This window comes from Myiozetetes cayanensis, unplaced genomic scaffold, assembly GCF_022539395.1.
Source record: "Myiozetetes cayanensis isolate MyiCay16 unplaced genomic scaffold, myiCay2020 scf2-11, whole genome shotgun sequence".
NCBI lineage: Eukaryota > Metazoa > Chordata > Aves > Passeriformes > Tyrannidae > Myiozetetes > Myiozetetes cayanensis.
Window position 1 is genome coordinate 112268854 of NW_026087411.1, and position 13597 is coordinate 112282450.

General features: G+C 48.9%; 1 protein-coding gene across 5 annotated transcripts in view; it reads right to left on the bottom strand.

The window, feature by feature from the left end:
- Positions 1 to 2762: 2762 nt before the first annotated feature.
- BLK (BLK proto-oncogene, Src family tyrosine kinase) overlaps positions 2763 to 13597 on the bottom strand; it is a 54542-nt gene continuing 43707 nt past the window's right edge. For all 5 annotated transcript variants that reach the window (XM_050314771.1, XM_050314773.1, XM_050314772.1 and 2 more), the window contains 7 exons: positions 12073 to 12225; positions 11489 to 11641; positions 10441 to 10620; positions 9838 to 9914; positions 6053 to 6203; positions 4329 to 4460; positions 2763 to 3512 (listed from right to left, as the gene is read on the bottom strand). In XM_050314771.1, coding sequence (XP_050170728.1) covers positions 3304 to 3512; positions 4329 to 4460; positions 6053 to 6203; positions 9838 to 9914; positions 10441 to 10620; positions 11489 to 11641; positions 12073 to 12225 — 1055 coding nt within the window. In that variant the 3' untranslated portion in view covers positions 2763 to 3303. The remainder of the gene's footprint in view (positions 3513 to 4328; positions 4461 to 6052; positions 6204 to 9837; positions 9915 to 10440; positions 10621 to 11488; positions 11642 to 12072; positions 12226 to 13597) is intronic.

The following is a 13597-nucleotide window of genomic DNA, read 5'->3' on the forward strand; positions in this document are numbered from 1 at the left end:
TGCCTCTGCTCAGTGCTGCTCTGCTCAGGACCAAACAAGAGGCCAGCATGGGTTGGCATTGAAAAAAGCCCAAATCTCAGCACATGAGGCAATGGCTTTAAGGTGAAGGGGGGTAGATTTAGATTAGATATTCAGGAAGAAATTCTTGCCTATGAAGAAATTGTGGCTGCCCCATCCCTGGAAGTGTCCAAGGCCAGGCTGGACAGGGCTTGGAGCAACCTGGGATAGTGGAAGTTGTGCCTGCCCATGGCAGGGGGTTGGAATAAGATGATGTTTAAGTTTCCTTCTAAGCCAAACCATTCCAGGAATCTCTGATTCTGTGACACAACTTTGATATATCCCTGCTTTGCTTTTGCTTTACACCAGCTGACCAAGCCCATCTCGCAGCTCCAGTAATTTGAGAGCCTGGATCACTTTTATCACATTTCTCCTGCTCTGACACTCACCTGGGAGCCTCTGGCTGGAGCTCACCCCAGGTGAAGCAGACACCTCTTAGGCTGCCAGGTTGGTATGGGGCTGAAGGGGCTCTTCCAGAGCTTTGTGGTGGCATTGGAGACATCCTGGTTCCCCAGAACTTCCAGGGCTGGAGGTCACAGAGGACAGCATCCCACTTCACACCTGTTTTTTTTACCGAAATTCCTGATTACATGTCTAGGGTGGAGGCTGGACTGCAGCTCCTTTTCTCTCCAGCTGCTCTGTCCCTGCTGTGGTGGAGCTGTGAAACCCATTTCCCAGTGGTTTTGGTGGATATCGTGTGAAACCATGGCTGCTCGTGGATCTCACCTCTCCCTCCATCCCCTGGAGAGGCTCACCCTGGTGGCACAGCCCCAGCCCACTCCTCTAAGCAAGAGTTTCCTGTGGCTTCTTCCAGGGCTTCATGGAGGAGACTATGGAGCCAGGTGAGTGTCTGCCCCAGGGAACAAGCTGAACACGTTTGTGCAGCATGAACAAAAAAGGCTGTGGTGTCTGGTGTAGAGGAAGCAGAGCCTACAGCCTCTTGTTATGTTCACCCTGGGCTTGTCACGTGCTGCCACTGGCCATAAAAATATCCATTTCCTTTCTAAATTGAGCTACAATACTTGACACTTTGGCCTTGGGTGATAATGCAATGCACAAGCGCTCGGCAGACACCCTGCAACTCTTCTTCCTGGTTTGTTCCAGCACAAATAGCCCACAGTTTTCACTTCCATAAAATATTAACAGCCAAGGAGTCAAATAACTTCCATCTGTATTTATTTTCTGCCTATCATCTCATTAACAGAAATCTGCAAGTCCTGCACAGAGTTCCTGGTAGCTGGGAAAGGCCAAGATGGAGTTCAAGACTGTGCCTTCAGGTCCAGTGAAATTATTGAATAAATGGCTTTATTTTTGTGTAAAATTTTTTTTTTATAATTACAGTACATGTAACTTGTCCCTTGGGCACCATGAAGGAACTGAACCAAACCTGATTCATCTTAAATTAGTTCTAGGTCTTACTAGCACTGTGTTCTTGGGGTGCAGGTTGTGAAGATGGAGATCTTTTACACAGTCCAGTGTTTCCCATTCAGCTCCTGTTCAGTTCTAGAGTTCATAGACCTCTATCCACCAGCCCCATGGAAAAATCCTGGACACCCCACAATCTAGGATTGCTGAGGCTGGATCATCTCACCCTTCTTCCTCAGTCTGGGAGATTTTTTTCTGTGGGTCTGCAAAGGGAGGGATAAATAGCATTTAAAGCCAGGTAAAATGCCATTCATGCCAACACAAGCACATTATCCCATGGGAATACGCTTGGGAAGAGATGTTGGCATCAGGGAGGGGGATTTTGTCTCATTACAGGTGACAGATGGGGACATTCTGGCACTGATGATCAAGGCCTTGGACTGATGTTGCTGCCCAGCTGTCCCTACAATTTGTGGAGAATTTTCCTAGTCCTTTTCCTATCCCAGGTTCTTTTGCAGCAGTGGCATGAACAGGTAATTCTGTGTCCTGTGTTGGGGATGGTCTGATATTTTTTCTGGCAGATGTGTCATAAAATCATGAAATGGTTTGGGTTAGAAGGGACCTTAAAGATCATCCAGTTCCAACCTTCCTGCCATGGACAGGGACACCTTCCACTATTCCAGATTGCTCCAAACCCCGTCCAACGTGGCCTTGGAGACTTGCAGGGATGGGGCAGCCACAGCTTCTCTGGGCAACCTGTGCCAGTGTTTTACCAGACTCATTGTAAAAAATTCCTTCCTTATAACTCTTCTGAATCAACCTCTTTTAGTTTAAAACCATCATCCCTTGTCCTATTCCACAGGCCTTGCCAAAAATTCTGTCCCCACCTTTTTTATAAGCCCCCTTTGAAGTTTATAAGGTCTCCCTGGAGATTTCTCATTTCATCTCTACTGTTTCTTTCTCGTTGCATCCCTGTCACACTGTTAAATGCACCCTCTGCAATTGGACTCAAAATCTACAAGCACCAGGAGCCTGTGCAGTGAAGGCTCAGCCAAGAAGGAGGGGGTTTTATTTCTGAGTGTTTTATTATATATATTTTTAATTCCCAGGACCCGCCCGGATTTGCTGGGAAGGAGGGACATCTTGTGGTCCCATCAAGAACGTCTCTCCTGCCTCCGGTGGGCTGCACCTCGGGAATCCCTCATTTCCCACCCCGGGTACTCATCCCGTGCTTCCCGGGAAGCCCCGCAGCCTCTCCCTTCTCCCTGGGATGGAGGTGGGCACGGGAAGCACAGGTGCTCACCCTCACCTTGATGCCCGCATAAAGAAATGGGAAACGGTGGTATCGACGTTTTTATTAATGACTTGGGACAGAGTGGGGGCATCACCTGGCGAGATTTCTCCAGGGCTCGGAATCCTGGTGTGGTCCAGGGAGGTGCAGACAGGACACGCTCCCACCCCTGCCCGTGGCACGGAGGGGGTTGTAGTATTGCCAGCAGTGGCATCAGAAGTGAGGAGGGAGATTCTGCAACCCCCCCACACCACCACCCCAGCCATGGTCCCTTCTTCCCAGGGCTGCAAGCTGCAGGGCTGAGGGGCTTTTCTGTATCCAAGTGGGCCACGAAGGAATCTGCTGTCCTTCCCGGCAGAGGAGACGTCTGCAAAGCGGGTACAGACCTCCGGGGCGGACGAGGAAGGAGCTGCGACATCTCTGGGCCGCCTCTTTAGTCCCTGTGACAACCACAAGAGCCGGCAGCATCGCGTCGCTCCTCATTCCCTGTCTCCAAGCGCATCGCGGGCGGCACACGGGAGAAAGGGAAAAGTACCACAGGGTGATGCCTTCCCTCCAGCCCTGCTGCCGGGTGCTGGTGGGCGGCGGCTTCACTGCTGAGGCTCTGGCTCGTACTGCTTCTCCGTGGCCGTGTAGAAGTCCTCGAGCACCGACTGCAGGTACTCGAAGGTCGGGCGCTCCTCGGGTTTGCTGCGCCAGCACTTCAGGATGACGCTGTAGAGCTCGCCGGGGCACAGCTCCGGGCAGGGCATGCGGTAGCCGCGCTCCAGGTTGCGGATCACCTCGGGGTTGGTCATCCCTGGAGGGAAAGACAGCCCAGCAGGAGTTATTCAGCGTCCCGCAGATGAAGGTCGGTGCTCCAAGCAGCTCCGGAGCGGCACAAGAGGCTACAGAATAATCCCTTCTCCAGGACTGTAATCCCTCCTCCGTCCCTTTGTCCCCTCCCTGACTCCCCCCTGCAAGTTTGGCTTAGCACAGGTATAACTGAGGCTTGTGGGACTCTCAGAAAAGGAAACCCAGCGTGAAGAGCTCCTCATCATAAGACATTGAGGGGCTGGAGCGTGTCCAGAGAAGGGAACAGCGCTGGGGAAGGGGCTGGAGCACCAGGTGCAGCTGAGGGAGCTGGGGAAGCTCAACCTGGAGGAAAGGAGACTCAGGAGGGACCTTCTCACTCTCTGGAACTCCCTGACAGGAGGGTGGAGACAAGTGGAGGTCAGTCTTTTCTCCCATGTAATAAGCAGCAGGACAAGACTGAAACAGTCTCAAGTTGCACCAGCTGAGGTTTAAATTGGATATTAGGAAAAATTTCTCCCCTGAAAGGGTTGTCTAGCCCAGGTACAGGCTGCCCAGGGAAGTGGCTGAATCGCCATCCCTGGAGGGATTTAAAAGATGTGAGGATGTGGCACTTGGGGACGTGGGTTAGTGTTGGGCTGGGCAGTGCTGGGTTAATGGTTGGGTCTCAGTTTTGAGTTCTTTCCCAATTTAAATGATTCTGTGATTCTAAGAGACAGTTGTGTGTGTCTGTCCACACTTCAATAAGTGCCTCCAGGCCTAAAGCATCACCAGATCCTTGGAAGTCCATGGACACTCATCCTGTATTCCCAGTGCACTGTACCTGGATAAGGGATCCTGCCATAGGTTATGATCTCTGTCAGGAGGATCCCAAAGGACCACACGTCAGATTTGATGGTGAAAACTCCGTAGTTAATGGCCTCTGGTGCCGTCCATTTGATCGGGAATTTCGCACCTGTCCGGAGGAAACGAAGGGAAACAGCAGCTGGAGTTAGAGCAGCTCCCTCATGTGCCACAGGCACAGCAATCAGTTCCAAAGAACTGATCCCTGGTTTCTGTTGGTTATGATTCTGTGGTTCTTCACAGGAGAGGGGCTCCAGCCCTTGGATCATCGGCATGGCCTCCTCTGGACCAAAATAGCTCCCATTCTGTTTTGTCCACCAGGTTCTTGTTTAGCCCACTGGGGACAGCAGTGACCATAAGATTGCTGTTTCAGTTTAGCTAAGACCAAAAAAAGACTAAAAAAAAAAAAACCAGCTCAAACCACCTTGATAAGTGGGAACTGATGGTTGTTAGACCATAGAGGAAACCACATTTTTATTTATATACATCCCTTCAGGACTGAAAATCCAACTGCAGGGTGTGAAAGAAGTGCCTTGGCTGTTGCACATCACACTCTGACTGACGTAGGCTCGGAAATGCAATCTATGAAGTGAAAATTGCTCAAAGCAGACAGAGGGGCAGCTGTTATTTCAGAGTAAAATTAGCTGGGAAAATGCTGATGGAAGCTGTTTTCCACTGGAAAAATACCTCTTTTGGTTATTAACAGAGTTATACTGATTTCATCTAAGATTCTCTTAAGGATAAAAACTGCCTCAAAAATTGCAGCAAAGTCACAGTCCCCCTTCATCACATTTTGCAAATTATACATGGGAGCTTTTACTACTCTGAAATAGTTTTGCATGTTGAAATGGGTATAATTGTTATAATTAAGTGGTTTTTGGGGACAGGAAACTGAAAGCAAAGTTTCCTATCTCACAAAAAAAACCCTCAAAAATCAATTTTCTTTCCCCAGAATGCTTTTATGGGGAATTTTCATTTCATCCCCACTCTAGAGGAGGAATCTTCCAGCAAGTCCCACTTATGCCAGACTTAATTGTTTTATTTTGATCCCTTCTGCTTCTTTCCCTGATGGTCTACAAAATCTCTTTGCAATATGAATAATTTGATCTCATATCCGACCTCAGAGCTCACTGATCTTAGAGGTCTTTTCCAACCTTAACCATTCCATAATCCTGTGTTTTCTAAGCTGTCCTTTGTTATAGAAGGGACCTGATCCAGTCTGGGCTTGCTTTGCCTGGGACACCTGGAAACTGCTGCTGGGTCCACTTTCATGGCTCCAGCTCCCCTCTGCAGGGCAATGATCAAGTTCTCCTGCTATTTCCTTCCCTGTGGGCTTGGCTCCCTGTGAGCACGTGGGCACAGCAGGTTTCATTAGCAGAGGTCATGTTTCTCCAGCAAACCGACCTGAGATTCCGCAGCCTCCTCCAAACAGTGCCAAAAGATTTCTTCCCATTTCCCTCTGCAAGCCTTGTCTGTTCTTTATTCTCCCCAACTGCTGCTGCCTCTCTGAGGGGCCAGTTTTTGACTCTTTCTCTCTCTCTGTGTCCTGCCTGGGTGCCGACAGCAGCAGCACTCTGGGCTCAGGTCTCACACCATCAGCACCCAGTGCCTGATCCCAGCCCGGGATCTTGGAATGTCTGCATGGCAAGGGGATGGGAGATAAGGGGAATGTGCCGGTGAGGCAATTCTGGGAACAACACCCACCTTCCTGTGCCAGGTATTCATTCTCAATGATCCTGGCCAGCCCAAAATCAGCGATTTTGCAGCAGAGGCTCTCCGAGACGAGGATGTTGGCGGCCCTCAGGTCGCGGTGGATGAAGTTCATGCGCTCGATGTAGGCCATCCCCTCTGCCACCTGGAGAGGAGGAAGAGTCCATCTTCATCATCACCTCCCCCGTCCCATGACTGCCTTTTGTGCTGCCCTTTCCCCACCTTTACAAAGCACGGGGCTGCTCACGTGCTTCCACGTGCATGGAGATGAATAAGAGCTCCGTGGGTGGACGGATGGGCAGGTGGATCAACAGACAGACAGAAACATTAATAAACAGATATTTCCCATGTACATGTGCTCTGTACATTCCAGCTGTACATTCCCATCTACATTCAGCTTTGCCAGCACAGACAGGGCCTGAAAGCTTTGAGCAGACGAGTCGAGCAGAACAAAAGCACCACTCTCTGTTTTGCTCAGGAGTTCCAGCTGTGAGCTGTGTCTTGTCTGCAGCAAGAGGCAGAAGGCTGAAGCAAAGCTGAAACCACATCACTGGATTCCCAGTTTCTGCCACAAGTCTCTCCTCTCTGGTGGGGATTTTAATCATAAAGACTCCAGAATCAATATGTTAATTAAGAAGAGGAAAAGGCTAATAATAGAGATTAGTTTGGCTTGGAAGGGACTTTTAAAGATCATCTACCTGCCATGGGCAGGGACACCTTCCAGTATCCCAAGTTGCTCCAAGTCCCACCCAACCTGGCCTTGAACACTTCCAGGGATGGGGCAGCCACAGCTTCCCTGGGCAACCCTTTTCAGGGCCTCACCACCCTCACATGGAAGATTTCCTTCCCAATAATCCCATCTAACTCTGCCCTCTGGCAGTGGGAAGCCATTCCCCCTTGTTCTGTCTCTCCAGGCCTCTTGTCCAAAGTCTGTGTCCAGCTCTCTTGGAGCCCCTTTAAGCACTGGAAGGGACTCTAAGATCTCTCAAGAACCTTCTCTTCTCCAGGCTGAACACCCCCAGCTCCCTACAACACAGTTTTCCCCTCTGATACCTACAGGATCAGAAGACACAGATATCCACAGAAATATGAAAAATCGTGTGCCCTGCCCTCTTCAACCATCTGCAAATTATACTTTAGGAGGTTGCTCCCAAGACCATCTTGCAATATTTATCTCCTTGGAGCAGGGAGGTCACCATGGAATCATAGAATCACAAGGTGGTTTGGATTGGAAGGGATCTTAAAGATCATCTAGTTGATGGTTGCTCCAAGCCCCATCCAACCTGGCCTTGGACATTTCCAGGGATGGGGCAGCCACAGCTCCTCTGTGCCATGGCCTGACCACCCTCACAGGGAAGAATTTCTTCCTAATATCCAATGGAGGTGCCTGGTGTGTGATGAGCCTCTATAAATGGCAGCAGCAATCTTTGATTGGTGAGTGCTGAGATCTTGAAAAGAGAGATTGATAAAAAAAGAGACTGCAGGGTTGAGTCTTGAGATTTGGGTTGGGCATTTACTGGGGAGTTGGATTCATGCAGTCCCTGCTAGCAATGGTTAGCACCAATTAGAGCTTTGATGTGCCTGTGGGTGAGGGCAGAGCAATTTTCCACTCCATTCAGATTCACATCATCATCTCAGCTTACATGTGGTTTCAAACAGGATACTCACACAAACTTTCCAATGCTGCATTTCTAACCTATGTCAACACCCCTCCAGCGTGAGTGCTGTTTGCTGCAGTGGAAAATGGAAGAATTGAGGTAATTTCCTGCCCTGATGTTAATGAGATAGTACCTGGTGATGGGCCTGCTCCAGCCCAGAGTGTTCTCAAGCATTTACCCTCGAGACTGACCACAGGATCAAGTGCCTCAGCCCAGAGATTTCTAATTTTAGCTCTGACGGATGTCACTGGATCAAATATTGCGACTGAGAGGGTCTGGTGCCTTTGGGCTGTGATGTCAGCCCAGCACCACAGATAAAACACGTTGCACAATAGCTCAGAACTCTGCCCTTTCCTCCTCCTCCTCCTGGAAGATACCCTGTGAATGTTTGAATCCATTCCCTGGGGAGGTGGTGCTGGGGTGGGAGGGCAAAGGAGGAAAGCTACCCTTCCAATTGACACCCATTCCTCAGGGGTGGGCAAAATCCTTCCTACCCCCATGCTGGGGGTGACTTCTATGGGTTATTACATCATTGGGGTGGGGGGATTTGATCTGTGTTCAGTTATCCTGGTCCTGGTGTTTGGTGCAGTTTGCCCGAGAAATGGTGGGTGTCCCATCCCTGGAAGTGTCCAAGGCAAGGTTGGACAGGGCTTGGAGCAACCTGAGACAGTGGGAGCTGTCCCTGCCCATGGCAGGGGATTGGAATGAGATCAGCTTTCAGGTCCCTTCCAACCCAAACCATTCTGTGATTCTACAACACTGCTCTGGGTCACCCCCGTGCAGACTGTTCTGGCCACTGCGCTTTCTTCTGGCATAGAAAAGCATCAAACCAACTTCTAGGGAATGCTCCCACTAATCCCAAGGGGTCTGTAATATGAATTTGGGTCATTTTCCTTATCATCAAGAACTTAAAACACACCCTCAGGCTGCAACTTTCAAGAGAGGGAATGAAAGAATGAAAAAGGGATGGAGGGAAGTGAGGAGGTAAAGAGAAAAGGAGGGGAGAAATTAAGAGAAATCAAGAAACTAATTTCTTAATTAATTTAAGGGAGGGTGTAGTTGGCCCCATAACCTCCCACAATCAACAATTATGAAGCTGAAGATATGGAAGATTTACCATTAGTGAAGAAGAAAGGAACAGAAAAATGTTCCTCTCCACCCCTTTGAATGGCGCAAAGCAAAAATGACAGAAGGTGGCACTGCTTTAAAGTATTTAAATATTTTCACCCTGGTTAAAGCAAGAAGGAAAGCCTTTTACCATCACAAAACATTTGCTCAAATATTAAGATCCTCCAGTTTTTAATTCATTAAAAAAATAACTTTGTATAATAGCTGGAACCATTGTTTCCTCAGGCTCAGTCTGACCCACAGAGTTTGAGTGATTTTATGGATAAATCCCAGTCCTTTATTCAGTTGTACTCAGACTGATGCTTCATGGTTTTTTCCCAATATTTCCTAATTAGCCTAACTTTGCTCTGGGTGAGCCAAACTCTGTCAGCATCTGGCTAGGATCAAAGTGGAGTGATTTTGCCATCCTCATCCTTCGTATGGTTTCCCTAATTTTGACCTTTTTGTGTTTAGAGTCATTTCTGGACTAAAATGTTACTGTCCAGCTGCAACTATTAAGATTTACAGCTTAGAGGGAAACAACCCTACAAAGGTAAAGGTTTGTTCTTATGAGGGACAATTTTCCCAGATTTGAGGGTCAGAACATGCTTTATGCCTCATCATCAGAAGGGAAAAACTGCTGAAAGCCAGTGTGTGTTTACATTAAAAATCTGTTTGTTGAGCTTCTTTTCCTTTTTGTTAAAAGAAAAACAAACTTGTTCCCTGCTCAGCAAAACAAAGAAAAACAGATCAAAACAAGCCCAACTCCCGTAAAACCCCCCCAAACTTCAGATCTCTAGCACTGCACAAAGCTCCCCGGGGCTGTCCCAAGGACAGCTGAGCTTTGCTGAGCCCACAGGCACATCGACACGACTGGGCTGGAGAGAAATCCTAAGAGGACACACCAGGAGGAGCTGTTTTCCTCCGTGAAATCCACACCCTGACAGACTTCAAAGAATTTCACTGAGGCCATAACAAACCCCTGAGCCCGTTTCCCAGCGGCTGCTCACTGACCTGAGCAGCGATGTCAATGAGTTTGGGGAGATTCAGCTGGCTTCCTTCTTCTGTCTTCAAGTAATCCAGCAAACACCCTGCAAAAAAGAAAGAGGAGACTCTGATGAAACTCTTCTATAAATCTAATAAATCATGAATAATAAATCTAAGTAATACATCTATATATTTGCTTTCCCTGGTGCTTCTCAGAATAGAATGTCTGCATCCTATAGAAAATCTGAGGAGCCAGAATGGGTGCCTCCTGGAGCATCTGCCCATTAGAAATGTCCCCAAACTCAGCTCAATTTCCCCTCTATTTTGCACAGACCTTTTGCAAACTGCTGGGCAATGATCACTCAAATCGTTATAGACAAAGAAGGACAGAAGAAAAGACAAATTCATCATGAGGGGAGTAAAAACCTGACACAAACTTGCAGTAGGAACAGTGGAGATGAGAACTTCAAGTGCTTTTCAAATGCGACATCACCGTTACGTGAAGTAGCTTTTTCTCATCACCCAAAAAGTCCCTTTGTGTAGTAGAAACAAACTTTTGGGTTTCTTAGTCCTTCTGCTTACAGATTTGGTACAAAACCCCCCTTCACAGCCCTCAGTGAGGATTTTTACCATTGGCCATGTACTCTGTCACGATGTAGATGGGCTGCTTGGTGACCACTGCATACAACCGGACCAGCTTGTTGTGCTGGAGCTTCTTCATCAAGTTTGCCTCTGCCAAGAAGGCATCAGGATCCATGCTGCCCTCCTTCATGGTCTTCACAGCCACCTTGATGTTGTTCTTGTAATAGCCTGCAGAGAGAGAATGATGCTTTGAGGAATTTGGGGCTCTCTGTGGGCTCTCAGGCTGGGCAATAAGAACTCAGGGATCAGGGAGCAGAAAACCACAGCAACAGCCTGGATCTCTCATAAAGAAACATGTGATGAATCCCAGTGCCAGCAGCTATGAGAGGAGAAGGGAGACACAACTGTCAATCCCTGTGACTGCATCAGGGATCATCCCTGCCTGTGGAATGAGCCCATCCTCACATGGTCCTCCCAGCCCTGCAAGACTCTTTCTGGGTGAGACCCCTGGGGCCTCCCACCAGCTGGGCTCTCACATGATCCAAAATGCCATGGAAAAAGCCAGGGCCCTGCAGTCAGGACATGAACTCAGCCTGGTCCTGTCCACAGTCTCAATTGCCAAGGCAACCAGTAACCACAGAGAGGACAGCAGAGGAAGCTGAGCTCACTCCACTTCCTCTCCCACTGATTAGCAGTAGGCAGGAGGGCATCAGGGATTAAGGTCTGGGTTAAAAAGAGGAACAGGGAAACAGAAAAAGTGGGGAAATGTCACCCAGGTACCCTGCTGTGTGTAACCTACAACCATGCCCAGGGTTCATAGGAAGAATAAGAGCATTTCTCAGGAGATGAGTATGCAGCTACTTCCACCCCATCACATGTATCCAGCCTGTGAAACCCTTGCTCAACCACTGATCTGTGCAAACACAAGTTTTCCAGTCCTTTCCAGGAATATGGCATCTCCTGCTCTGTGTGTCCCCATAAATAAGTGTTCATACTTAAGGATTCCCATTCCTGGAATAATCTTAGAGAAAGAGGGCTTTCCATCTCCTCCTCTCTTTATGCATTTCTTCCCTGGGAATGGAGAAATCATACTCACCCATCCACACTTCCCCAAACTGCCCACTGCCGAGCTTCTTCACAAGCTTCAGAGACTCCCGTGGGATCTCCCACTCGTCCTGTGCCCAGGGTCTCTGGGGAACCAGGGATATGCAGGGAGCTGTGAGGCGCTGGCACAGGCCATCCCCTCTCTCTGTATGAGGATGAAGCACAGGACAGTTCAATGGGGTGGCAGAGCTAAACTCCTCCTCCTCCTCCTCCATTTACACATGCCAGGAATAACCAGCCCATGGGAAAACCTCCACAACCACACAGGGCAGTGGTGGAGTCACCATCCCTGAGAGATTTAAGGATCTTAGAGGGTTTTTCCAACCTTAATAATTCTATCATTCCCTAAAATGTTTCAGCCACAGGGATCCAAAGGCACCCAAAACGGACCCAGTGAAAGGAAAAAGCTCAAAGGGAGCCACAGAGGAGCAAATTATCCTGCCCAGTTAGGCCAAACCCTGCTTCTCAAGCATCCCTCCTGTATGTCCCATGTCTTTCTTTATGGGAGACACTCTCCTCCCTCTACTCCCAGTTTCTTCTACGACACAAATCCATTAGGGAAGGCGAACAACTCACGGCAGTAATGCTGGATGAGCTCTGGCAGGCTGGAGAACGTCATCCTGGGGGAGATGTAATATCCCCCCCCATCATCCAAGGAGCGGATCCGGTAGTGTTTGATGGTGTCCCCCTGGGCAGAGCTGCTGTCTCTCACGGACAGGGAATAGGCACCTGGAGAATGAGCAGGAGGAATTGTGAGGACAATCAGCAGCTTCCTCAGGGAGCAGCTCCCTCCTCTTTGCTCAGCTGTAGACACCTCTCCCAGCCCTTGCTGATGCCTTGTCAGGGCTGCAAAGACTTCCCTCTCTCCAAGGCGAGTGGAGAGGATAAAGGTTCATCAGAGCTTAACTGGTTCTGGCAAGGCTTTGTTTAGTAAGACCTGCCTATGCCATGGCCAGTAACCCCATGGAAGCACTGTTGGAATCAATAACACGTCTCCAGACAGAGCAATCAGATGCTCCTTAGCTCATGATGGTCTTTCCACAGTTCTGTATCTCCCATCTGAGTTCTGTCAACCCCAGCACCTCACGGAATCACGAAATCCCAGAATGGATTGGGTTGGAAGGGACCTTAAAGACCATCTCATTTCAACCTCCCTGCCATGGGCAGGGACACCTTCCACTACTCCAGGTTGCTCCAAACTCCATCCAACCTGGCCTTAAACACTTCCAGGGATAGGAAAGCCACAGCTTCTCTGGGCAACCTGTGCCAGGGCCTCACCACCCTCACAGCCAAAAATCCTTTCCCAATATCCCACCTAACCCTGCCCTCTGGCAGTTTAAAGCTGTATAAAGCCATTTTCAGCTGGATGAAACAGGTAACTGCAATCTCACTGGCCTGTAGAAACACAGGACTGACAAGGGGCTGAACCACTCCACCAGCACAACCAGAATTTTGGTGGGAGAAATAAGTCCAAGAAATATGTGTCCCTTCTCAGCCTTATCCAAGATCCCTTTGTCCCTGTTATCCCTTATAAACCTTGTGCCAAGGGCAGTGGTTCAGCTGGGAGGTGGAGAAGGGGGGCTGAGGAGAATCATCTCGTTCAGCCAAGAACTTGGGACTGCAGCTAAACCACATCCAGAGATTCCCATCTAGAATCATGGGGTCAATCTGGAATCATGTGCCTTTTGACCCCAAGGGGGCTGCTCAACAGTCCACTCCCCCCAAACCTTTATTCTCTCCGTGATAATCTAAACCGTAGGGTTGGTTTTTAGTGCACAAAAGCATCACTAGATGTTGCTACTGAGCAGCACCTCCAGCCCGTGCCAGTGTGATTCGATACAGCCTGAGCAGCGGGTTTTTCCCTTTGTCTGGATCAGATTTCCGGGGTAAGTTGTTGAAAGTTGTTACAAGTCCAATACATCACCCTGGGTTGACAGACTGCCCGTTTTAATGTCTGCAAAGGCAGGGCTCTATATATTTAAAAGTAAGGATGTGTCATGCAGGATCCTAAGCAGAAGCAGGGCTGTCCACAGTGACTCTGAAACCCTAATCAGGCATGGGAGGGGAAAGTTTAGTGACATAAACCCCTCTCTGGCTGCTG